General features: G+C 42.2%; 1 protein-coding gene across 1 annotated transcript in view; it reads right to left on the bottom strand.

Moving 5' to 3' along the window:
• HSD17B12 (hydroxysteroid 17-beta dehydrogenase 12) overlaps positions 1–27,516 on the bottom strand; it is a 142,919-nt gene that overhangs the window by 25,131 nt on the left and 90,272 nt on the right. The window contains exons 4-6 of the mRNA XM_037069046.1: positions 24,225–24,332; positions 11,381–11,445; positions 10,461–10,505 (exon numbers count right to left, since the gene is read on the bottom strand). Coding sequence (XP_036924941.1) covers positions 10,461–10,505; positions 11,381–11,445; positions 24,225–24,332 — 218 coding nt within the window. The remainder of the gene's footprint in view (positions 1–10,460; positions 10,506–11,380; positions 11,446–24,224; positions 24,333–27,516) is intronic.

Raw genomic sequence — 27,516 nt, 5'->3', positions numbered from 1 at the left:
AATGCCTCACCTACACTTAAATGATCTTGCCTTCTAATCAGATCATAAATCATAAATTCAATCTCAAGGCTGCTTTGTTTGGGTATGTGTATACAAGTAGTTCTTAGCACTCTATGCATAAACTGAGGCTTCACTGTGTCCACATAGGACATTTTAACTAAGCTATCAGTAATCTCATTCCACCTTATATGTATTAATAGTTAGCCCGATGTATTTAAATCACATACCAAGCACCTCCGTGAAACCTCACTACTCACCAGAGCCCTGCCTCATGACGCACTAGCTGTGTCTGGGGTTCACTCAATGTGCCGGTTGTAGGCCACCTGCAGGTGACAACTGCTGTACTGGGACATGTTTGGTTCCGCTCAAGAGTCTGCTAAAACAAGGCTGCCGTAACTTGCAAGTTTAATGGTTAAGAATACTTAAAAAGTAGTAGTAAACATGATTTCTGTACTTGTTTCCAAAAGTATACAGCAAATGATTTTTATTTAATTCTTTCCCGAAAAGTAGGTAAAGTTGCGGCAGTATATCTGTAATAATGACAGCTCCAAATCCTCGCATATATTTTTAGTGACAGTGTCATTCAGCCTCAGCACAGAAACAACGTCCTACGAGCCTGAAATCCGAAGAGGAAAGAAAGGCCAGTGCACGTCACATCACAGCGGGGCTCTGCTCCACTTTGTATGCAGGGAGGCCGAGGGCCGCACAAACACCCCTGTGTTCTGATGTGTGTAATGTGCTCCTGGGTATAGAGCACACCCATGTATCTGTGTGCGTTATACACGGGGTTATCATACCCTTGGTATCTAATCATTATACCCATGTATAATGCACATCCTTATTTTTCCCTCAAAAATTTGGGCAAAAAGTGTGCATTATAGATGGTAAGATACAGTACAAAGGTAAAGGGAAATTTTTATCAATGGCAGCTCAATTTAGAATTCCTTTGGGAAACACTACATACTCACTTTCAGGAGTGAAATATTTATGAGTATTTATTGCCACAGCTGTGTATATTCTGGATAGGAAATAAACAGGAGGCTCATTCTGCTCATATGAACGCAAAACAAGTATTATTAGATCATTTAGGTGAGATATCTAACTCAAAAATATACTGGCTAGCTGAGAAAATCCCTGAAAATGTTGTATTAAAATGTAACAAACATCTAAGTATTCCTAAATATTGCTCATATTTTTGGTAATTACTTGCATTGTTTTGTAATTAGAAAAGCACCCACAATTAATGTTATTTCTCAAAGAAATTAACATGAATAATTTTTTACTCTTTACTTCTCTGGCAACATAATTAGAGATTGCAGAAGGAACTTTATACTCAAAAGCCAACTAGGCTACTTTTAGTTTAGTATGAAACTGATAACACAAGCAAATCACACAAATTATGCAAATTATTTTACAAGCAATCAATTATTGTACCATGCAACCTCTGGTATTTGGGCATCTTGGGGAGAGAATAGTACAAAGACACTATTTCATAATCTTAAAAAGACAACTAAAAACCCAATTAAGATTAAAATTCAAGGTGATTTAGTAAAAGAAGAAAACAAATACTGTCACCTGTATTGCCATCCTATGTGGATAGGGAATAAAGCATAACGACTTGCCCCAGAGCCTCGGAAAAGCCCCAGGAATGCAGGCTACTCGTACAAAAATCAGGACACCACAAACGGCCACTCTGTCCCCTGCCCTGCCCTGCCCTCCGCCCCAGAGTAACCTGCTTGCAGTGAACAGGGTCTGAAGTCAAGCAACTGCAAGATGAATCCACACAAATGAGAAGGAAATAGATGCAAATGTCTTAAACAAGGTTTCAGTGGGAATCACTAACAATAATTTTAAAAATCACGGCATAATAGTGAAAAGAATGACACCGAGGAGCAGCGCTGTTACACCACGCCCACTCGGGAGAAACGACATGGTAACTGCATTGGAAGTCCTACTGGAACGAATGACACAGCACACGTTTCCTTGGGCGAACTGCATAATGTGAGCTCTCTGCATTATCAAGAATACAACTTAATTAGAAATTCTTACAATTTTACCTATAGGGCTAACTGAATAGTTACTGTGCAGGGCATGAAAGCTTAATTAGATGAAGTTTATAGAATGCGGGGAGTGCCATCTGACTTTCCTCTTATTAATGTTTAAGTCTTCACAGAAGCTAAGTGTCCTCCGTGCCATTCCCATGCCCCACCCCTTGTGTTACTTAACCTGATACTCAACCCTACGCCATAAAAAACAAACATTTTGTAATAAATTTTGGTTTGATATATGCTAAAATGATTTAACAAAAGAAAAAGAACTTTCCAAAACAGAGGGCTGCATGTATACTAATAACAGTAAATCCAAAGCCATAACTCATAAACTCTAAAACTAAAATATAAAGAACACATATACCACCGCAGATTGTTTTTTCAAAATAGCATACTATAACATGCTAAGAGTTTCCATTACTTAAATCTTCCCAGAAGAAGCTGACTTCTTAAAAAGTAACAGATCTTAGAAGGAGGGAAAAAATCCCTAAAGTTCTCAAAGAGAATTTTACATTTTTGCCCACACCTAAGAAATTTTTCCTATACTAGCTTCACTCTGAGCTAAAAAGAACCTTAGAACCAATCAACAACTACTCCGTTCTTTTCTTTAAAAATGAAAACCGTTGAAAGAACAGCTCTCATTCAACTCAGCGCACCCAACCAACACTTTGTGTTTCTGTGTGGAGCAGCTCGTTACTATGAGATCGGAAGGGCTAATGTACCCAACAATTCAGAAATGTTTACAAGCCTGAGAGCCGCTTTCAAATGGATTAAGACTCTTAGACATTACCTTGGAATGTCTTCATCTAGAAAAGCCCCAGGTGGGGTTCAGTGGTGAAGGCCTTACTCTCCTTCCTCGGGTTGTTAACTTGAATTCTTGGGGCAGTGTGGGGGGTAAATTCCTAGCATAATCCCTAAATTAGATACAATTAAGACTGCTGAACAGAGATTATTCTCAGAGATTTCCTAATCAATAAAGGGCTCCCCCTACTGGTCCTGCATCACACGCCAGGGGCAAATCCATGTAAGAAAAAGGAAACAACCACTTCACCGGTGCTTTTTGTCCACCTGTCCACCCACCCAAATATTTATCATCCACAGACAGGGCAGAGCATTGCCTACTTATGGTTGAGTAACATACACTGAGTACGCGGTGGTACCAGAAGGGCAAAGTTAGGTTTTCAAAAGCGTGCAAAGGGTCTCCTACTCCAAGTGATTTGATTTCAGATAATGATAAGGATGGAAGAGATTTGTTTAGTCAAAGCCATTCTAATTCCTCAACATCTCTAAGTGACTTTTCAGTTTGAGTAGACTGAATATTTGTAGTTGCCCGAACGAGGGAATGCAAACTCAAATGCCTAAAGGGCTGCACAGATAACATACCCCAGTACAACAGATCACACAATAGGGACTAGTGGGGACTGTGGCAATCTGAAGATTGTAAGCCTAACTATTTAGCATATTCAGCTGCTACTCAGCTAATTGTTGTCACTCAGCAGTTCAGCTCTGTGTTGCCTGATTTTCCAACAGAAGCTAAAAGTTTATGAGTGAAATGTCTGTTTTGAAAACACTGCTTGAGCTTACTGAACTATGTTGGTAGGGCACATTCAACCCACAGACTATTGGTTTGCAATTTCTTACCCAGAATCAGGAAAGGAACTTACCTTCTGCCCACTCCCCTCTGGCAGATTCAAAGATTAGGAAATTCTTACATTTTACTTCCGTGTAAATACCAACAACTGGTCTAAGTTCAGCCTTCTAGAGCCGGACTGACATAAGCGTGATCCTGATTCCCAAAGAACAAGAATTTTCACTTTTTTAATTTGTCCATTTTTTAAAATTCAAACAGCATTTACTGTATACCCGCCATACGTGAGGCCTGGGGCTAGGAAATGGCAAGAGACTAAAGGACATGGTACCAGCCACTGCATGATTTATAATCTGTAGAGACACTAAGCTAAAGATGAAAAGCTGAGTGAAGGAAAGACTCGAAGTATGCACTGAAACTGCCCAAGGGCCCTAATCTTGTCCCCAGGGATCTGGAAGGTTCCCTACCCCAGCGCCACCTCGAAGCACACAATACTCTAATTGAGAACTGAAGGCTGAGTAGAATTAGTAAAGTGGGGGATGAGGGAGCCTCCTTCCTCGGAGAGAAACCAGCCTGAGGGAGCATTAGGTTCAGAAGGAAGGAAGGAAGGTGCTTTGACCTGAGCACAGAGATAGAGGGAGAGACCTGGAGTGAGACTGGGGAGGGCCACAGGGCCACATCAGGAGGGTCCTTCCCTGTGGGCGGGGGTAAAGACTCTGGCCTTGAGGAAGAGGAGAAGTCACCGAAGGCCTTTAACAGGGTGTGGACGACCTGAGGTAAAATCACTTTGGCTGGAGTACAGGGACCAGAGGGAGACAAGGTGGATGAGAAAGACCAATCGGGCTATTCTAAGTAGTTCCAACCGAGAAATTTCGAGGCTTGGAAATTGGAAAGTATCACCGGGTATGAAATGAAGTGAATTGATCTACAAAATAATTAGGAGGTAGCATGACTGGCCTTGGCCAGCTGTGAGTGTGAGTGTGTGAGTGTGAGTGTGTGTGTGGCAGGCCTCCTTTCTTCACACGAAACACCTCCGGTTCTTTCAACCATTCCTAACAAGACAGAGTCTCAAGTCCCCACTTTGGTTGAATATCTGATGAAGGAAGAAATAAATTATGTTCCCCTGCTGAGGACTCTCCCTCCCCATCCCCAAATAAAGCAAACCAAACTCAGTGGCACAAACTCTAAGTGGACGTTGCTAATACATTTCACCGTAGGCCACACCCACACCCACTTCCTTCTTTAGTGTAAGGAAGGTAAGAAAGACGGTGGGAACATTCCCTGCATTTGTCAGAATGGAAATTTCCTGAGGGATTCGGACACAGGCGGGGCCTCTCCCTACATTCCACCTTATTCCCCAAGCCCAGGAGTAGCTTCTGGGCCCAGGACCATGGGAAGGAGTGGTCTCCCCGCCCCTAAGGAGCTGCAGGCAAGTGCAGGTAATATTATCTGGGCAGCGTCCACCTGAAGAGGAACGAAGAGTCTATGGAGTCTTGAGATCCTAAAACTACCATTTAAAGAAATCAAAAAGCAGGCCAGGGGAAGGAAGGCAGCTCCTCACCTGGCAAATGCTAAGACAAGTGATCTCAAATCAGACACAAAGCAAACAAGAGCCATTTTAGAACTTGTTTGTGGACTGGTGTGAAGCTCAGCGCACTACCTGGTGCAATTGGACTTGAACTTACCTGCCTCTGGGGTTGTGGCACATCTGCCTTCCCCACAACTTCTCTAATAATCAGTAACAGTACGACAATTTCATTTGCAAATTCTCTCAGTATTTTGAGGTCAAAAACCCTCCACTTACAAAACCAGAAGTATTTTAGAAGAGTGGGGTTCTCATCTGGAGGTTTAATTATCTCTGAACTCCACAGTTTCTGCTCTGAAGGTCATTTATCTTAGATTTTAGTCACAGGGCATCTGAAACCACAAGGAAAACACCCTGGCTGGCAGGGCTCTCTTCCAGGTTAAGGCCAGTGGACCTACCGTATGGACACAGGTAGACCTGGCTAGACTGCCCAGCCAGACCCAGAGCAACTATGCTTCTTCCTCTGGGATCCATGACATGGACACGTGGGCCGAAGCCCTTGCAGGACTGGTGGGCCCTGGAACCCATGTGACCAGGTGCAGGGCCTTGTGGCTGGCACAGTGGCCCCATGCATGGCTGGCAGTGGAGGCTGGTAATGGCCCCATGGCCCTGTTGCGAGACGTGGCGGTAGTGGTGTGGTGGGCAGGTGCCATGTGCAGACTCCAGGGAGAAGCCTGAAGCCAGATGGCAAGTGGAAACAAGCTAAGCCATCTGGATGGCCATGCTGTAGCCTGGGGTTCCCCAAAGACCGTATTTTTAAATGGGAGAAGGAACCCCAGGTACTGCCTTGGCTAACCTGGCGGAGGGCGGAGGGGATTCTCTCTGGGTATTCTGGAGGGGATGGGCTCTGAGGCTTGCCATTCTTCCAAACTGTGGGGCTTCTGAATAACAGACTCCTTTCCCTCTTCACCCAACTTCTGCCTCTGGAATTTGCCTATGGGTGGTGGCGGGCAGCGAATCCCACTTTCTCTTCGGTAACAATACTGGTCACCTATATAGAATTTCCACACCACTGCTCTTCTCACCTTGGCATTTACCTGCTCTGCAGGGAACAAAAACAAGACTAAACCCTGAAAGATTTGAAAGCAAAATTGGACAAGCAGGCAACAAGACCTCTAAATACCCCTGAGGTTCCTCATCTCACTCTGTCATGGCTGGTAAAGGGAAAGCCTAGCCAAATGAGTCATTAAGAAGGAAGAGGGAATAAACCTAAATTACTGACTCGCATGAAAAGTGAAACAATCAGATGGAACTGGAGAGCTCAGTGGCCTGGGAGAGGGAGCTAAACCGGACTCTGATTAAACATCGGGTATCTATAGGCAAAAACATTCGCCAGTGTCCTTCTGTCCCTTTCACTACCACTTTGGTGACGACTTGTCATCTCTCTGGTTAGGATATTTCACTTTTACTGTTCTTCTGTTGGACTATGAAAGTTATGTGATATTCACAATCATCTGACCTACCCATATGGGACGGATGCTCATGGACCGAGCAGTAATCTCGGCCCTGAAGGAACGTAAAGCAGGTGGTTTAGCACTTATGGCACAGCCCAGAATTTAGAAGATGCTGGGGCCCTCCCAGAAACATCCCCAAATTCCTGGCATACTTTGCAGCCAGTCAACCCCTACTGCAGTTTGGTAAGGAGATAATACCTTGACTAACACTGATGGTGAGAAGAGGTTCTCTTGCTTCTATAAACCCTCTTGATGCATTTATCTGCCTTTAGGCTGCAGACACCCATGTCCTAGTTCCCCTGATGTCCAGCCACCATGAAATCCTGTAAGATTCTAGAGCCAGACCAATTCTCATCTTCTCTTAAGTTACCAGGGCCCCAAACAACCATCGCTGCCGGAGATGTAGCCCTGGCGCTGGCAACATAACACAGTCAACAAAAGGACAACAGGCGCAATTCATCACGGCAGGGCAAGTGACAGCAGCATGGAAGAGCGGTAAACCGGGGCTCTCCCTCCACAGAGCTTCGGCGAGGCGACGCCCCTTTCTCAGTGCAAAAAAGACACACGCGTAACACACGTATCGCCAAGTCCCTCTGCCACCAGACATGCCTTTCCAAACTGGGGACCAGATCACACCTTATTCCCACCTGAAAGCTGCCTGTGTGTGGCTGTCCACCCTTCCGAGCACAGCGCTCAGGCTCCTGCCCAGCCACGTCTTAACTTCCTCCTCTGGCCGTCAGGCTCACCGCTGCGCACCACGCGCCTCCTGCCGTGAGTCGGACCATTCTGTACCCGAACTACCTGATGGCTACACAGATGGTGCCTACACCAAGCTTGCCTGTAATCCCATAAAAATCGGCTGTCCTCCAGATGTTATCAACTCCACGATGACTAAATCAAGAGATTTAAATTGATTTTCCAATAAAGAGTCTATCACAAAGGTACAGGAATATTCATATTTGTACTAAAGATAAAGAATGATTATCTGGCCTGAGAAGGAGTGTTTTAAATAGCAAATTCCCCAAGTGTTCTGTGAGATTTGCCAAAAAAAGGTTTACATACAGAAATTTTAAGCATATATCTGGTTCTACTCATGATACTTCCCCCCAATCTGATTTACAATATGATACATGTTTAATAGTTTAACATTTATCTCCACTAACTCATCTCATGGGACAGGCACTTATGCCGATGTAAAGAGGGAAAGCAGAAGAGGAAGAATGAAGAGTTGGGAGAAACACTTTACAATCTGTCAAGATATTAGGACTGGTGGCTCATTTTTATTTCATCATTATATTGAACGGACTGAAAGGTGCTCTACGGCGCTGTTCACTCTGAGCGGCTCTAGCCACTTCTGCCCCCTGCGCTCCTCATCTTCACACAGGGATGCCAGGTGACCACCACAGGCACATCTGATCTGCGCTCAGGTGCTGCTTGAAAGACGCAGTGTGTGGACACGGAGCACAGCGGCCGACTGGCTCTCACAGGTCACGATCAGGACCTTGGCCTTTTATCACTAGTATTCTGTGTACTGCCAAGCAAAATGCCTGCTCTGGGCGACAGAGGAGGCCAGTTAAGTTCTGACGAGCAGGAGAAATGCTGACATGAATCGTGTAAAACTTTATATGGTTTATTTGACAGAGGAAGTAAAATTATCAGGAGACTAATTTGACTAATTTGTAGCTGGTATTAATTCTATAAAATTTAAACACCTGAACACATTTTTCATCATTAACTCATTACAGTTATTATAAAACACGTAGGTATATAATTTAAAGACTGGTATTTTTAAGCACTTAGCCAAGTATACTAGAAAAGATTATGAAAACAATAGTATGCTTCAGTCATTTCAAAAGGTAAAACCACACACAAAAATTATAGACTAGAGCCCTGGCTCGTGTAGCTCAGTGGATTGAGCGCAGGCCTGCGAACCACACGATCACAGTTCGATTCCCAGTCAGGACACATGCCTGGGTTGCAGGCCAGTTCCTGGCAGGGGCCAGTTCCCAGGGATGCATGAGAAGCAACCATACATTGGTGTTTCTCTCCCTGTCTCCTTCCCTTCCCCTCTAAAGATAAATAAATAAAATCTTTAAAAAATTATAGACTAGAAATAATAATTCTCCACAAAAATCTTTGCTAAAAATAAAGTTACGGTTGTGTATATTTACTGGAAATCTTTATCAGCTCTTAGGTCAGCTAAATAATAGTCACATTTTTTGAGCCCTTACTAGGATTTGGGCACTATTCTAGTAAGCTTACACACATTACCTTGTTTGATTTCCAAAACAGCTCTGTGAGGGAAAAAGAATTATCGTCCTCATTTACAGGCTGCAGCTCAGAGTGTGTAATCTGCTCGAGGCTGTATAACTAGTAAATAGGGGAGTTATTTAACTGACTTGAAACTTCGTACAGATTACTGAAGGATGATTATGTGTGTATAAATATGCCGAGGGAAACACCTTAAAAACTCTGTAGATATAGTCATACCACCTATGCTTTAAAAGCATCAATTTTGTGGTTTTTGTCTCACTGCAAATCTACTCGCTCCAGGTCTACCTGTTAGTAGTGGGCCTCACTCAAACTGAATCTTACGTGAGAAAAGCCCTTGGTTAGTAACTATGGGAAAGAGAGCAATTGTTTGTTTTATGAACTTACCATTTGTCATGTCAAAATACAATTTGTTTGATGTGCCTTTAAACAGCAAGCTACCAGTGCTATGTGTATGCATACATTAAGCGTGTAGCTTTCCTGTGGTAGAGCTGGCTGACCTGAGTCGACCATATTGAAAAAATCATATAATAACTGAATTAACTAAACACTTTAAAAGCAACACGTATGTGACACAGAAAGAAACACAGCCATACATAAAACCTTTGATAAGGCATAAGATCTCAGGGTCTTTGGACTTGAATCAACTGTGTAAAGCTTATGATCTCTCAGAATATAAAGACACGAGGAGAATTTTTCTTTAAACATTCACAGAAGAGAAAAAGATCATGACTGTGACCTCAAATGAAAATGATCAGTTAAGTTCTTATTTATATTTATCTGGTCAATTCTAATAGTTTTGAATGATACAAGTTATTGAAACTGGATTTAGCTTTCCCACCAGTCTGTTCAAATTTGAAGTGTCTGACATCGCCCACGGAAATTCTGCCTCAGATGTCACCTTGTATGTACAATCAAGGAATGACACATTATTGTAATTGCTGTTAAATACAAGGAGAAGTGGGACCAGATGCTCCTGTTTGCTAGCTAGTCTTCCTCTTAGCATGTATTAGCTGGTGCCGCATGCCCAGGAACTAGAAACCAGAGTAGTCCTAGAACCTGGTGTGGCTCACAAAAACCACTCACCTTACTTTATAGCCCCACACTTCCCATACGATACTTTATCATAATATTCATAACTCATCGACTTACACGTATCACGCGAATACAAAACTGAAACAATTTACGAGTGATGGCTTGCATGTAGATGAAAACTTTGTAAAAAGCAATCTTTGGCCTAAGTTAACTGGTGTAGTCCCTGGGCCTACCACAGTGTTTGCAAGTAATAGAGGCATTTAATAAATTCTCATTTGTTTAAAAGCAGTATTATACAGATGTCTGTTGGGTGTTCAGTTCTTCCTGCTTCCTGAACACATAAGGAGAGGGACCACTTTCATCTGGAATATGCACTCACATCAAAAGAAGAGTTGACTGAAATGAACGAACTGATTATGTCAGTGTTCTTAAAGAGAAAGAACCAAAAAGGATGGTATATTTATAAAGAAGCTGCTTACCTTACAAACAGAAAGAACATTGACAGTTATCAGTTTCTTGATGGTTTGCAAAAAAATATTGATTCTTTTATATAGATTTGATCATGGAAATGACCATGGTATATATTTATATATATATGAATGATCTGGAGATGCACTGAAAATTTCCCCAGATATAGTAGAGACCTTGGGAAATGACAGGAATTGGGATGGAGAGACACATTTTATTATTATACCCTCAGTGTTATAGTTCTTTTCTACCAAAAGCAGCAATTCATGCTAATGTGCAAAATCCAAGGTATATGTACAAGTAAAATTTGACAGCAAAAGACACACTTAATCTAAAATAAATATGAATCCTCATAATTTCTTCTCTGCTGGCACAGGAAAGGAGAAACGACTGAAACTTAGATTTTTAACCATTTTAAAAAATTTTTACATGTTCCTTCTTCCATAATATGTTTTTCTAGTCTTTATTAAAGAATTATGCATGTATCGTGGATATAGCTCTCATTTTTGTAGAGCTAGTTTACTTGAATCAACTAGTATATTGCTGTATACTAACAACTTTATGATTTTTAAATTGGTGTTTAGAATCCAAATACTTAAAATGGGGCTGTTGTGATATAATAAAAATAAGAATAAAACCAGAGCTATTATTGATCCTGGTACTATACAAATGAGGTAATAACCATTTTCTCATTCAATCCTCCTACCACCCCCACGAAGTCTACTTCATGGGCGAGGGAATGGAAACGGAATACAGTTGAGATCACCCTCAGAGTGACTCGGGTGGCGGGCAGTAGTGCCAGGGTGTGAAGTGCAGGGCTCCAGGGCTCCTTTTGACTCCAGGGCTCCCAGTCTGAGCCGTGAGACCACACCGCTCCCACAGCAGCTGAATGCGTTCCTTTTGTTACCGTAATGTACAAAGAATCGCTTACCTTGTCCAAGTCAGGAATTTCCAGGAAGTACTCCGGATACTCATATGACACCCCCACATTGTTCACTGAAATGAGACACACTCGTTAGTCCGCTCATGTATATATTTTACAGATTTCTTCTGAAATGCTGGGATTAAAGATTTCAACAGTAAAATTACACAAACAACGCCATACAAGACTTCAGGGCTGGAGTGCGCTTTCCCACACCTTTCCACCCAGAAGCTGCCCATGTGAGTGGAGTGCAAACGCCTCCTTGGCCATGAGCCTTTTTGCACCTACCACCCAGACAACGGAACTTGTATTCCCCTTCCAATTTCCGCGGCCCCTTGAGTGTGTCTATTCTGCCTCTGTGGTGCTTATTTGTAGATATTGCTTAATCCACCTCTAGATCTTAAATTTTCATAGCACAGTAGAAAGGGCAGAGAGTTCTGTAGTATCGCAGAATGGAAACCCAAATTCTACTTATAACCACTTCAGAACACGTGTGGCTTGGGAAAGTCACATACGACAGACATGCGTAAGTTTCTTCACTTCTAAAACGAGAGCTCACTTAATCATCCAACAAAGCCAGAAATGAAAGTCCGTTTCTAGCATCATGGAGCATACAATCAAATAGGCAGAGAAAGGCACTAAACAAAAAGAATGGAAACCATTATTTTATTACAAAGTCCAGGGTGCCATGGAAGCCGATGCCTGGAGAGTCTGGGAAGTGAGAGAAGACTTCTCTGTGGTGGGCGAGAGACTGGGTCAGACTCAATGTCTCCAGTAAACCATCCTTCCCTACCGGCCCCTACGGCCTTGAAAGTCCAAGTCGTGTTTTCCCGGGTTCCTACTCCTTAGTCACCAACCTACGACTGGGGCTCTCAGATCATCGAGAAGCTGTGAATGAACAGAGTAATATAACTGGTTAAAACTCAAATATCCTATGGTTTCCTCAGCTTTGTAAAGACAAAGACCAACCCAGACTAAGGAATATTTGTAGGAATCATATAAATAAAGTATCTTTGAGTTTATTTTAACCAAATCAATAATGAAATGGATTCTCTCTCCCTGTATTTAATCATCACAACAGCTACATTGTCTCCCTTTGGAATTGAGGAAACCGAAGTTCACAGCAGTTAAATAACTCACCCAAGGTCACAGAGAAGGAATTCACACTCAGGAAATTTGACTTCAGAGGCTGGGCTCTTAACTGTTACGTCAAAGCCACCATCTGCCCTCACCCAGTGTTCAGTTCAGAAAAAAATACCAGTAATAATTGGATAACAAACAGAAATCTGATAGCGATGTTTAATAAAACTGTGAAGTATTAGAAAAGAAAGTTTTCAGTAGCAAAAAGATAATGAAATTATGATCAGTCTGCTAAAGCTTCTAAGGAATCGTGCCAGATAAACCCGATAGTAGTAACAGTAACTCTTTCAATAGACTAACAAAATTAGTAGTTCAAAGGAACTCAATAAGGGTTCTATATTTAGCAGTAAGCCAGTCACTTGAGGCTGAGTCTCAAGATGTTACTTGCACAGTCCGGTCAGGATGGCCTGAGCAAGACCACTGAAACCTGTCTGAGAATCTGTAAGCAAAGGATAACGGCCAAGCAAACTGTATTTAATTAGGACTCATGCCCATCTGAAGAGAAATACTATCTAAACATAATTAATAACAGCAGGTCCAAATCCATTTTTATTTTATTGAATAGGTTCTCTGCCCATCAGGTGTTCTATGAATCAATTCTATAAAAGATCTGTTAACAACTAAGCCAAAAGTAGTTGAAGGTGAGGCTTCATATTCACTTGCCTTTGATTTAACCATCTTCAGAATTATAAAGGATGAAAAACTGATTTACAGCGTGACTGAGAGAAACAGTAACACCCAAAATATCTGTTAAAATGCTACACATAAACAAAATATTCTTCTCCTAAAAAAAGTATGTATTTATTTATTTTTAGACAGAGGGGAAAGGAGGGAGAAAAAGGGAGAGAAACATCAATGTGTGGTTGCCTCTCATGCTCCTCCTACTGGGGACCTGGCCCACAACCCAGGCATGTGCCCTGGCTGGGAATCGAACTGGCAACCCTTTGGTTCACAGGCCTGCACTCAATCCACTGAGCCATACCAGCCAGGGCTAAACAAAATATTCTTTACAAAGTCAATTTAAGATAATAGAATCCTTCAAGAAAGGTTTTGCCAAATTATAATATTAGTCAGGATATTTAAAAAATTTCCATCACAAAGAGCAAATTCCATCTCCAATCCCTTTCCTGTAACTAGAAAACTTTTTATCTTCAGATTCCCTTGTAGCCCATGGAAAAATTAATGATCTATTTCAAAATACTGAAAAAAAAAAAAACCCCAACCTTGAGTAGTATAATTACAAATCTCTTAAAACCCAGATTTGGGATTTTTAAAAAATCTGCGAACTTTGCAAGCACTATAGTTGACTTCTCAATCTTTGCAACATGTACCACAAGTACAAAGTCCAGCTAAGGAAGCCCACAACTACCTGAATAACTAACAGGCAGGAAGGGTTACCCTGGGTAAGGACGCATCAATGATAGAAAGTCTTCCGATCTGTCTCTGCTAATTGAGCAAAGGAAAGCTATCAAAGCTATCTACTCACACAGTGAAAATACAAGAACACCATCTAACACAGCTCTAAAAGAAAACCTGGTCGACACGGAGAACTTCTGCCCAAATAAATTAACATTATCATGTATAAGGACTACACTTTCATAGCAACAGCAACACACACACACACACAGAAAAATGTTAAAGCTGGAACAGATCTTTCAGAATATTGAGCCCAATTTTATGAGAGGAAATACCTGCCAATGTCACACTGGCAAATGTCCTATAGCGGTGATTTTCTACCGGTGTGCCACAAGAATTTTTAAAACATGCAATGCTTGTCTGTTTAGTCAGGGGCACTGACCTCTTTTCCTTTAGATTGTCCAAAAAAAAAAAAAAAGTCCTAACAGTTAACACAAAAATAGCCATCCAGGGTGAATGAATAAAAATCATACCTATTTTTTGTCAGATTGGCAAAAAATATATTTTTTGATGTGGCACAGAATTTTAGCAATTAGTTTATGTGTGCCATGAAACGAAGAAGCTTGAAAATCGCTGTCCTGTAGTAGGGAGTAGGGCTCCTCAACCTCTTCATGCTGTATTAGTCCCACTTTCTGCTGGTGGAATACACACCATCCATTCTCCCCACAATGAGTGACCACTTCAGAGGGCTACGGTTTAAGAGTATATGGGAAAGACAACTGTTGCTCTCAAATAGTTATTTCCCACAAACTGCACAATAGTGCATGCAAATCTTTTGGAAAAGGCAAACCCACTGCAACTTTATTTTGAAACATTAGGTGGCAGCAATAACCAAAGAGCAGGAAGAAAGCTTTCAGGGAACTGGAAAAGGAAGAAAACAGGTTTGGGGTAGGAGTTAAGAATGAAAATATTTCCATTGTAACTTAATCTCATTAAGAATGGGTGCATGCAATGCCATCTTTATATATTATAGGGTTCGTAATAGGACTCACCAAACCAAACAGTGTCACAAGTGATTCCTACGTTATTCAGATAGTTGAAACCCGTTCTAAATGGAAGCATTTTAAATTGGCATCAAATGGCTGTTCATAGAGAGGTTTTCTTTCTTTTTTTTTTTTTGAATTCTACAATTAAGGCACCAGAGACAGATTTAAAATTTTTGCAGTGACCCACAAAACACTTTTACTGGTGGAACACACAAAGTCTTTCAGAAAACAAAGGATGTCTGTACGACCTCAGGATTCTGACCACTACCCTAGTAATCATCACAGGGCGGTGAACAAATACAAAATCTGTCCCATCAGTTTCTCATTGGAGTTCTAAGACTGAGAAGAGCTCAGCAGAAGAGATGAGACAGACAGAGAACAGAGGTGAAGAGAGACCAAGAACAAGGACAAGGTAAGTGGAAAGAGGAGGTGGGAGCAGGCAAAGGCACAGTCCTAACGGTGCTGATTCTCCCGGAAAACTGCCGGCAACGGGCTGGGCAGTGCTCTCCACACCCCCCGCCCAAACTTTTGAAAACCCTAACAGATAAGCATGGTATTATCAAGACTCAGGAAATCCACAGAGTAATTCTGAATGTGAGAGAAACACTCTAATGACGTGTTAGTACAGTTTAAAAATCACTTCCACATCTTATACCTAAAAAGAAAAAGAAGAACATACACAAGGTTTCTGTTTCTCCTAAATTCATTTACTGCTGCCTCTGACCTACTGGACTTTTAGAATTCTTTATCAAAACCAGCTGCTATAGAGATAATGACGCCATTAGAAAGTTATTAGATTTTTGGTAACTGTGTGGGCATGAGTGAGAAGCAAGCAACAATAAAGACTAGAAAATAACAATCCATTTTTATTTTCAAACACAATAATAGATACGAGCAACCACACACACATCACTTACAACCTGCTGCTTTTTCCAAATTAATGGGAGACATAGAAATTAAGGTAATTTAAGAACTACATTGCCTAATGGTTGGGCTTCCCAATATAGATCAAATAATACAAAGTATTCTCTATTTCCTTGTCATCATATCAGAGTGGAAAATGTTAAGTCTACATTCCAGGCACATTTGTAGTTTTATACATTAATCCAGTTCTGGCACTCAAATTAAAGGCCAGGGAAATGGAAAACCTATTAGTGTTCATTAATAACAATGGATTAGAAAAATGCTCCCACTTCACTGTATTTCAAAATAAACCAAATTTTTAAAGTGTAGGACGCGGTAACAGTGCATGCACCATAAGTGTGTGTGGGGGGGGAACCTCCCCGTCTTGAGCTTTTTCACTGAAAGGGAGCGGGTCTCGGAGTCCAAAAGACCCGGCTTTAGCCCTTGCTCTACTACTACCAGCTCCTAACAGGAGGGAAACGATTTCACCCCCATAACCCATTTCCTCACCGCCCACGTACAGCTACACAGGACTAAACATTCAAGAATTAAACAATAATATGCTTTGACTCAGTCCAGAGACACATGAGTGTGTTAATAAAGAGAGGAGGAGGTGTTACTCTTGCGTGGTCATTCGGTCAGCACGTGTTACCGAGCTCCCATTTGGTACCCGACGCTGCTCTGGGTACGCAGATGCAGCAGACAGCCATGGTCCCTGCTTTGACGATAACATGGCCAGCAGCCAGGTGGGAAGGTCCTTCTACAAGAGAGCTCCGGGCCACAGTTCGTCGGAATAACTGTTCACACTGATTAAACGGATCCCAACGGCCTCGCTACCCTCTTTATTTCACTCGAGGAGATGTATTTCCAGTCCACAGAGAGTGTGGAAAGTGATGCAAAGAAAATTCCTTTTTTGCCTTATTTAACATATTGCGGTAGCTAGCACATGTTCATACTCTGACAGATGATATTTGGAACACTGTGTAAAACATTTTGCAAACTTCACAGTTTTCATACACTGTGAGTAGCAATTTCTAAATAAAAGAGAGTTTACAGGGCTTTAAATTTGCAGTGCCTTTAATCAGAAATTGAAAAGTTGGGCCTGAATCAGAAGCAACACAACAGAATGTTTCAGTCCCGCCGTCTAATTATAAAGAGCCATGTGAGCCTCATGGCAAAACTAGGCAAGATTTGCCATTCGTAAACTTAGAAGAGGGGACGAGGAAAGAAGGATGACAGTGAGGCTGGCAGTTCAACCTTAGCTAACGGGTGAAAGAAACACTTATCGATTTCATGAATTGCGGTTCTATTTACATTTCTGAAATCACAGCTAATTACCCAGTTTTTAGTTAAAGGTTCTGCTCTAATTAATACCATTAGTGGGTTTCTAGTAAAAGGAAATACATTTGAATTCTAAGTCTTACTCTCCCTTTAGATATCCAACCCCATTCAACACATCTAATGGAACTATACTTATAGTCTGATAACGTTGCTGATGACTCTCCTAGTGTTTAAAAAAAAAGTCCCCGTGCTGCTGCTGCTCGCCACAACTGGCCCCACCAGGCTGCTGCCTCGTTCAGCACAAAGGAGGGCATTCACGCCAGGGGTCCGAGCGTCTACGTGTATCTCCCACTTGGATTTCTCAGAGCCCTCTCAAGGGCAACAGATCCCAAAGTGAAAAACCGTCACTTTTCTCTAAAGAATTTGCTCCTGGATCCAGGGTTTCCTGTTGCCGGGAAATAGCATCCAGTTGCTCAAGCCAGAACCTGGAAGTTGCTTAATTACTAACTGTGTCATCCTGGACAATGCATTTAAATTCTGTAAAAGAGGCACAGCAATACCAATTAGCCACCTCACTGGATTGCTGAGGAATAAATGAGATTCATTAGAATGGCGCCTGGCATGTTTTTTAAAATGTTTAAGGAATGTTGGTGATAATAATTCAAAGTTAACCACTATTACTGTTATTCTTCACTCTGGTCAGACAAGACCTCTGATGAAAACCTTCATCAGAAACTGGTCCTGTTTCTGTTTGCTAAACATCTCTCTAATCAATCCACTTCCATCCATTCCCACTATTGCAATCCTAATATAACCCATCATCACATTACGTTTCATTGCCGACAGACTTACTGGTCTCTTTCTATCAGTCCTTGCCCTCTTCACCTTGGGAGTCAGAATAATCTCTCTAAAATTCTAGTATGATGCCAATTTACTGTTTAAAAGTCTACAATGTCTCCAATGTCCTCCCAGTAAAGTCCAGGTGTTAATAAACCTGGTTTTCTAAGCCCTTTTGAGATGGGGCGCTGCTTCATCTCCACACTCCAGCCACTTCCTCTGTGCAATCCCTGCGCTAGATTTACAAATCTCCTATCTGGGCTTCTGAACAGACTGTTTCTCTACCTAAAAACACTTCCCACAGCTCTTTCACCAGACTAGTTCAGCCTTCCTGTCTCAGCTTCAATATCACTCTCTCAGAGAGAACACCTCTAACACACTTATCTTTCCCAGTAACACACTCTTTCACGACCAGCAACAGGTTCCCAGTTACTTGTTCAATGGCTGTCTTCCATGAAAGCAGAAACAGTATCAGTTTTATTTACTGTTATATTGCTGTAATTATCCTTGTTGATATTCTGGCTTCTCTTCGAATAGGATAAATCTTTCACCTTTTACTTGTCAAATGTATCAGCATCCTATTGATTAAGTCAATCAATCAATCAACAAATAGCAACCAGGAGATGCTGTATTAATAATTCGTCTGGTCTTTGTCCCAGATTCCTAGGCTGCAGGCTGAAACCTTTGGAATTTCCAGGGTATAGGAGGGTCTTTGTTATTCATGGTGGGCCTGTGGGCCATACCTGAGTTTATCTCACCGAGATGATTCAGAATGGGGTGGGGCACCAGACAGACCAACTGTGTAAGGAGGGTGGGGGCTGTGAGCCAGCCCAGCCTCTGGAAAAGAGAGGGGGGTGGGCTGCACACCGAGTTCAATCACTCGAGAAAGGATTCATGCCCACATCACAGGGCCCCAGTCAAACGGGCACTGAAGCTCAGAGGGGTGTCTGGTGGGTGAACCCGTGCGTGTGTGGGGCGTGTGACGGGTCCCGACACACCAGGAGGGCACACAAGCTCTATGCTTGAACCTTCTCAGATCCTGCCCCACGTGTCTCTGCACTGGACTGGCCTTGATTTGCATCCTTCACACTACATCTGTTTTTCTAAGCTCCGTCAAAACTTCCGGCAAACAGCAACTCTGTAGTGAGTTTGTCAGAAGTGCAGGTGGCCTGGGGAGCCCCAAACTTGCAGCTGAAGTTAGAGCAGCTTGGTCAGGGGCTGTGCCCCTGACCTGACAGTGTCTACACCAACTCTGGGTGGTTAGGGACAGAATTTCATTACATTATAGGAGGAAAGTTTTAGAAGTGCCCTAACCCCCTAGAAAGCACAAAAATCAGATCCCGCTATAATAGAGATACTGTACCGTTTCAGGAAGCTATCATCCTGGCATACTTCTACAATCCCTTTGTGACTTGGCCAATAACAGCCTCTGCCCTTTCATGGGTCTGAACCGTTTTGTACCTGGGCTACTGGAAGGAAAATAAAAGTGGGTGGGTGGAGAAGATTACTCCAAAAGTACAAAGTTTATCTTTGGGGCTCTCTTAACTAACTTTTTTTTGGCCCTTCTATTCTGCCTCCCCCTCAGCACTTCCCCTGAGCACCCACCACTACAGTAAACCTGTGTTCTTCTATTTCAAAATGATTTCTCCATGTCTTTCACTAACTAAAATAGTCTCTTCCTCAGGCTGACTGATCCAGCAAGCAGACAGGTAATAAACTGATGTACTTAATCTCAATAAGATATAAATGAAGATGTCACTAGTTCTTTCAGAGCTACTGACATTTCAAAAGAAAGCAATTTAAAACCAAAATTCTAATTAGCCAAGTTCCTGAGAATGGCAAGAAGATAATCTGAAGCTTTACACACTGCTAAACCTTCTGAGGAAGAAGCAACACCTACTTGTAACTTCCTTCACCAACGGAGCCTGGGAAGCTGCGTGACTTGCTGGTTCGCTCGCGTCCTTCCTTCCCTGGAGCCCTAGGAACTCAACCAGGCCCCTGCAGCCCCGAGGCCCCCTCTCCTAGACAGACACCTGCTTCTTCTCCCGTTGACGCTTCGGGACTGAACCATAGGAAGCTGTCTCTGGTTCCCACCCAATTCATTACCTGGGAGTTTGCCATTTGGAAGCTAACCAGGCCTTTTCCTCAAGAAGCTGATAATACTCTTGGGTCTTTTGTGAAGAAACTTTAAAAACTTAATACAAATCGAAATACAATGCTTTCTTTTCTTTTGTGATCAGCTCCCTTGCCCCACCCTGGCTCCTACAGAAACCTGCTGTTTTGTTTGACCCCTGTGAAGGCCCTTCTCGTTGCTGGATGGGATGCGGCCTGATGCCTGAGTCACTGAACAGGGCCAGTTAGAACTTCAACTTCACTTGCTTAAGTTTTGTTTTTTTAACAGTAACAAACAGGTCTGAACACACTAAGCCAGCAAGGCATCCCAGGTCACACTCTCTGGACCAGCCGACACTTGTTTCTGCCACTTGTAAACCATGATAACACGGCGAGAGAAGGCCTGGGTGGCCTTGGGCACGGAAATGCTCGGTCTAGGTCGGGATGCGTTAAAGGTTTGAATAAAGCTACGGTTGATTTTTTTTTTAGGTGAATCACAAACTAAGTTACTATATTTTCCCAGGAGGATCCTTTTATTTTTAATTCTAGAACAAAGAATGTTACTTTTTAAAAGTTAAAAAGTCACAGCAGGGGAATTTGATAAAAGTGCTATCTGTGGCCTGTTTCAATCCGAGGCTGCTCCTTCGGCCTCAGTCAACTGTGCCTCCTGTGACGCATCCGGCAAAGTCCCCCAAACCCATGTGGAGCGCCCAGGACAGTCTCTTGAGGAATCCAGTTCGCCTCATAGTCGGCACACTCTGTTAGGGAGCTGCTGGCTTATTCGAAGCAATACTGATGTCATTTTGTCTGAAGAGCTAAAATTTTTAAGCTTTCTCCACGCTGTGCTTCTTGGCATTTGCCTGAGAGAAGACAGCAGATGCTTACTTATTTTACATAACAGAGTTAAGAATCCAACTTCTCAACCTCAGGCATTTAGAGTCTGATCAAGTCGTGGTGACCTTTCAGTGGAAATTCACACAATTCGTGGCTGTTTTCTTTCCACTTGTCTTATCAAAAACTTAATGTTTTTCTCATGACAAAGGGCTTTAGCATTCTCCTTGGTAGTTCACAAAATATTAATTTTCTTGATTAATCACTGACTATACTTTGGTGGTTAATGCTATTTAAACAAATGGAATGCACCATGGTGATTTATTTTTCTCTTTACTATTACTGGTCTTGTTAATATTTGGTAGAAAAAAGATGCCTTCCTGTGACTTAATAAGGATTGCCAGATCTCCCCAGAAATCAACCCATACATTTGTTATTTTATACAGGGGGAGGCTGACATTAAGCAGATGAGGTAGGAAAACAAGATTATTTTCCTCTTACCACACGGGGGGGGGGGGGTATGTGTGACTTGGATGTGGGTGGGAGAGGGAAGGGAAGGTAAAGGGGCCACAGACCCAGGTCATCACAGGAATGAGAGAATAGAAACATCAGACCCCCCATCCTACTTGGGGGGGGGTACTTCTATGCCCACACTAGAGAAAGAACTCTGAGTTAGATTGAATTACGACTTAGCAATAAGATAAAATTAGCTCATAATGATGTTTTAGTAATATCCTCAAAAATCTTGACAAACTAAAATTATGATGCAATATAAGAATAAGGTATCTGCTAACACCTGTCAATAATAATTATACAAAACTTATAATTAAGGTGACAGGTATAGTAGAATAGGAAGAAAACTAAACAGATAGCCGGTTAATAAGATAATGTATATGAGAGTGCTGCTATAAATTTTAAAGGATTATATACCATATTTTTCAGACTATAAGGCACACCTTCCCCAACAAATTTGGGAGGAATAATGGTTGTTAATGCTCCTGTTGCGTTCTGTTTACATTGACACTGGTAAAATATGGTATTTATGTTATTAAATATTTTACCATTTTGTGCTTCAAATTTTTTTCATATTTTCCTCCTCTAAAACCTAGGTGTGTCTTATGATCCAAAAAATACAGTAAATATTCAATATTACCTGGAATTATTTTTATTTTAATCTGTAACCAACTAGAAATTAAAGTTGTATGTACATATGTATCTCAATAAGTATTCAATCAGAACTATTTAATTATGGTATAACTTTAAAATGTTATCTTTCATATTCGAACATTATACTGCATAAAATCAGGTGTTGTTTGCTCATCGTTGTATCTTCAGTTCATTAATAAACGAATGAATGATGGGGGCATAACCTGCTAACTCCCAGGATGCAATTTACTAAGGAGGAGGACGACAAAAACAGTGGCCACATTAGCATGCGTGGCCCAGGGAAACATCAATTCCTGTGTCTAACAGATGCCACTGTTTACATGTTGACGCAAGTCCTAGCCTTCCAGGAGTGGGGGCCACATGCTTGGCCACCCTGTGCCCTGTGCGCCCACCCGTACCAGACCCTACTGTGCCTAGACTCGTGCTGTCCACTTTCTGTAAACCGAGTGGGGAAGGAGTCCTGCAGTCCTATGGCACCAGATGCCCGGTAGTTTCCATCTTCAGTGGCATCCTTCCTAAGCACCTAGAGTTTCAAAATGACCTAGTAAAAAGCAGCTAAAATATATGGAAAGCTAAAAACAACTGTTTTTAACTAAACTACTTCTGAAAGAAAGCTTTCTTCTCCAAATCACAAGCTGAAGGTAAGTCTCCTGTCATCAGGGCTCCTCATTCCTGCCTCTGCTGAAGCCAGCCTTCCTTCTGCTTGGAAGGGGCCAGCATGGGCCACGGCAGTGTCTGTCCTAGCTCGTAAGTTATAGCTGCTGCTGATTTGGAAGTTCTAAAGGGTCGAGAATTGACAGACATTAGTGGTGCTGCAGGTATTCTAGACCTAGGTGAGGGTCTAAGAGGAACTCTGAAAGACTCCAGGCGATATTGTAAGTATTAAAAGAACATGGCAAAAACGGCTTCATTCATATTGTGCTGCTGGCTCTCCTGGAAGTCGGAGAGTCACAGTGTGGGTGGGTGGGGCATGGCCATGTGTGACACTGACCAGGCAGGAGCTGAAAAAAGACGCATGTCTAAGCCAGGGTTAATCTCAGGTCCAAGGGTACTTATGCAGGGCTATACGTGTTTAACTTGTTTTTAAATTGCCTTTTCAAAAAATTATATAAAGGATTATCCTTTTATAGTATGAGTAAAAGAGGTGAATCTTAAAATAAAGAAATGTTAGAAAACATATTTTAAAGCTTTCCTCTTTGTTTTTCCTCCGTTTACAGCTCAATAAAGAAAATAGTGGCGATCACCAGGTTCATTCCAATTTAGGCAGTGAGATAAAGAGGTTGAGTGAAGGAAAGTTTCTCTGAACTACACACCCTGTTTCTTCCTAGAAATGTCCCATAGGATGTTGGATAGCTTTTCAAAGTCCTTTTCCTTACTTTAATATCTAGTGAATCTTTTTCATAACAAGATACAATACTTCCATATCTAAGAAAATCACTGGTTTTTGGTGATCAAGAGCAAGGTAGCTGAGGTGTAACAAAAGGGAGTAATAGACTTAGATTAAAAAAGGAACCAGAGGGCTGAACACCAGTTGTATCTTTCAGTCTTTATGTGACCTTAGGCGAGTCCCTAAATTCTCTAAGCCATGCCTTCAGCTGGGGTGGTATCTTCCCCAAAGGTATAAAAAATTGGTTTGGGGGTAGGGAGCATGACAGCTTATTCTTTCAATGCACAAAGCACAGATATACATACCTAAATGTCATATACAGTGTATCTGTGGTATTAAAATTTCATGGAAAAAGATTAGGGGAAAAACAAGTCTTAAAAGGCTCCTATGGCAGCAGGGAGGGGGGGGGTTGGGGGGGATGTGACAAGCAACAAAGACTGAGAACTACTTTTCCAGGTCTTCATTTCTCACCTGTAAAATGGGTCAGCACCCTCCACCTTAAAGAGTTATTATGCTACAACTAGAAACATATACAGAGAACGAGAGGCTGGAAAGAAGGTAGGCAGGGAAAACAACCAAAAGCAGAATAGCCATTAAAATATAATGAAAAACACAAAGATTCGAGTATAATAGATGAATATCATCTAGTAATCAATTATATTAATAAGACAATATTCGTCTCACTAGCCATTTTACCAATGGAACACCAAACCTCTGAAAAGAAAACGTACAATCATAGTAAAAGCCAAACAATAATGCAAGAAGAATCTATAAATGTGGCAAAGATACGAACCTAAAACGCCAACATTAAGACCCGCCAAGCTTGCTTTAATTTTATCATAAATATCTTCGGATGCAAAGTCAACAGCAATGGTCCTTGTTTCCACTTTGAATTTCTCTTCTGGGGGAAAAAAACACAAGTGAAGAGAGAGGAAGAAAATTAATAAATGGCAATGAAGCATTCGATGGCATTATCCATTCAAACTCTTTTTACCCCCAATTTGATATAAAGTTTAGAACAGGATGGCTGCGGCACTTGTGAGGCCACCTGAGAGAGGACGCACAAACAACACAATGGTTCCGCAACAGACACTCCGGTGTTGTCACGAAGCTGGCCCTCAGTCAGTTCTCCTTCCCAAAACCAATAACGACTACCTCTCAGATCCTCAGGGACAAATGATAAAACATGATTCATAGCATAATATTATATACTCTTTATATATCACTGTTTTGTGATTTTAACCACAATCCAATACTTCATAATCTCAGGAATGTGCCTTTATGTTGTGAAATATTTTGAAGTGTGAAATATGAAAGCAAAACTCCATCTTATTAAAATAGAAACAAAATCAATATGATCGTATTGGAAATTAGGAGCTTGATCAATAGTTAATAGTCACCACTTTTAAAAATCCGCACAAAACTAATAGAGCTACAAAGGGACACAGGAAAGACTTCAGGGTTCTACTTTGCACAAGACCATTCAGGTCCAAACAGAGCTCCTGGAAATGGCACGTGAATGAGACCCCGAAGAGATACAACTCATCTGGGGCAACGATAAGGTCTATGCCTGCCCTCACTGGTAAGTGCCTTTGAGAAGGTGGCATGGACTGTGAGGCCGCCCAGACATGGGTACCAATTTCATTTCCACACTTATTTGCCAAATGCATTTGAGCAAGTCACATTACCCTCTTTGAGCCTGTCACATCTCCATCCCCTTGTGAAAATGAGGGTGATACTACCCAGCCTGGTGTGAGGCCCAAGGGTCCTCCACAGGCACACGGGAGGCCACCCGCAAGTGTCCGTCTCCCCTGTCTTCTCCTGACCCCACTCACATCACTCAGTGAAGGTCAGTGGGCTATGAATGCTTGCATTTAGAACTTGATGAGAATTCAAAAGTATTAATTTGAAAACCCAGCTTCCAAAAATAAAGTTTCCCCCATTTGCAGCCAGCGGTGGCTCATCACAGGGTCTGCAGTGTTAATCCACAAAGGAGGTTCCACTCTTGGTCAGAAAGGGTTTATATTTAACACTAAGGATCCGGTTCACGAGAGGTGTGGTGCTTGGTTAGACTGAATGAAAGGTATTGACCGTAGGCAGGAACCAGTGAATAAACTAGAGAGGACACTACCTGGCACGGAAAACGCCTTGTCCGGGGTGAAAGGTATATACTTCCTCTTCCAATGAAAGCAAGCTACTGTCCGTGTCCGTGTGACTGAGAGCCAGACAGACACAGAGCTGCCACTTCACAGCAGCCGGTCCCACCTGTCTTGCTACAAACGATTCGCAGAATTCACCACAAGGAAGTAAAGAACCCTGCCTTGTTAGAGCCACACATTCGTAAGAGAAAAAAATCAAGAGGCTGAGGGGTAGCTTTTACTAAATGTAAAATTTTATTCAAGAATAAAATAAGGCAAATTTATCGCTTTATTTTGAGAAATGCAAGGTATGTTGCCACGCTGCACCAGATCTTGATATTTAGGAGAATTTCTCTCTAGTAATAAAAGCCACTTCACAAGCCCTGATTCAAATATTTTTTAAAGATTTTTATTTATTTATCTTTGGAAGGAAAGGGAAGGGGAGGAGGAGAGAAATATCAATGTGTGGTTGCCTCTCATGCATCCCCCGCTGGGCACTGGCCTGTTACCCAAGCATGTGCCCTGACTGGGAATCGAACCGTGATTGTGTGGTTCGCAGGCCCGCGCTCAATCCACTGAGCTACACCAGCCAGGGCCAAATTTATTCTTTTAAACCTCACAGGATTTGGTGAACACTTACATTAGAGTCTGGTATTGATATGCTGCTAAAAAAAACCCAGAGACCCTTTGGAAAGAATGTTATTTAATAAGAACCCTCAAACAAGCTCTGTCTTTGTGTTCACATTAGAATATCATGCAAGTTTTTCAGGATAAATAAAACTTGAACTTCACCTGAATTACTATGAATCATGTTCTAGTTCAGCTAACACTGTCGTTTTTCTCTTACCATCACTGCCTCTACCGTGGGCTCTCTCTTTTTTAACGTAGGTCAGATGGCGTGCCTCCCCTCCACACAAACCCCCAGCTGTTCCATCTCACTTGCAGCCCGAGCCAGAAGCCTTGGGCAGCAACTCGACGTCTTTCTGAACTCGTGTCCACCTGCTCACTCCCTCAGAGGCTCCCCGGCTCTAGGCACAGAGGCCCCTAGCAGTTCTTTGAGCACAGAAGGTTCTCCAAACTCACTCAAAGCTTCTGCTCACCCCGTTCCCTCGGCTTGGAATGCCCTTCCTTGCACCCCTCATCTCTGTTGGATCTTTACGCGAACGTTACCTTCTCAGAGAAGCCTTCCCTGGCCACCCTTTAAGGAGTGCCAAGGATACAAGTGTGTAGGATAAAGATACATACACAAGTGAATTTGGAGGTTGCAATGGGAAGAAACGAGCCATTCGTGTCCCTTTACGAAAACTCTGGTTGCCCCAGCTACTGGAGTGACACCAGCCTTCGGGGTGTGCCTCGGGTCCAGAGTCCCCTGAAACAAGATCACCCCTGTGCCAGGACACCCAGACCCAGCGACTGACAGAGCGGGGGTACAGAGCCTTCGGACAGCTTATACCCACCGCATTCCGATTCCACAATTATAGCCTGTTCATTATACTACTTTTCTATTCTTTCGTAACGCCCCAGTTTTAGTTCTTCTGGCTTTAAGAGAAGTTAATATTTCTGGCAATACAAATCTCCACCATTATTACTGTTTTTCAAAAGTTTATTGGTTATCTATACTTGGATAGTCTTAATTTTTATTGGGGCTACATGAAACATTTCAATTAAATTTTTGAAGAATGAAAATGTAGCATTCCCTCCAGGCTCTCCATTTATTCAATGTCTCACAGTCATAATCTCATGGTTATAAATTCTTAAAGAAATTAGCCCTGGCTGGTATAGCTCAGTGGATTGAGCATGGGACTGTGAAGCAAAGGGTCGCCCGGTTCGGTTCCCAGTCAGGGCACATGCCTGGGTTGCAGGCCAGGTCCCCAGTAGGAAACACATGAGAGGCAACCACACATTGATGTTTCTCTCCCACTCTTTCTCCTTCCCTTCCCCTCTCTC

This window comes from Sturnira hondurensis, unplaced genomic scaffold, assembly GCF_014824575.4.
Source record: "Sturnira hondurensis isolate 20B ecotype Veracruz unplaced genomic scaffold, ASM1482457v3 Scaffold0018399, whole genome shotgun sequence".
In the NCBI taxonomy this organism is placed as follows: Eukaryota; Metazoa; Chordata; class Mammalia; order Chiroptera; family Phyllostomidae; genus Sturnira; species Sturnira hondurensis.
This window is presented reverse-complemented; position numbering and strand designations above follow the sequence as displayed.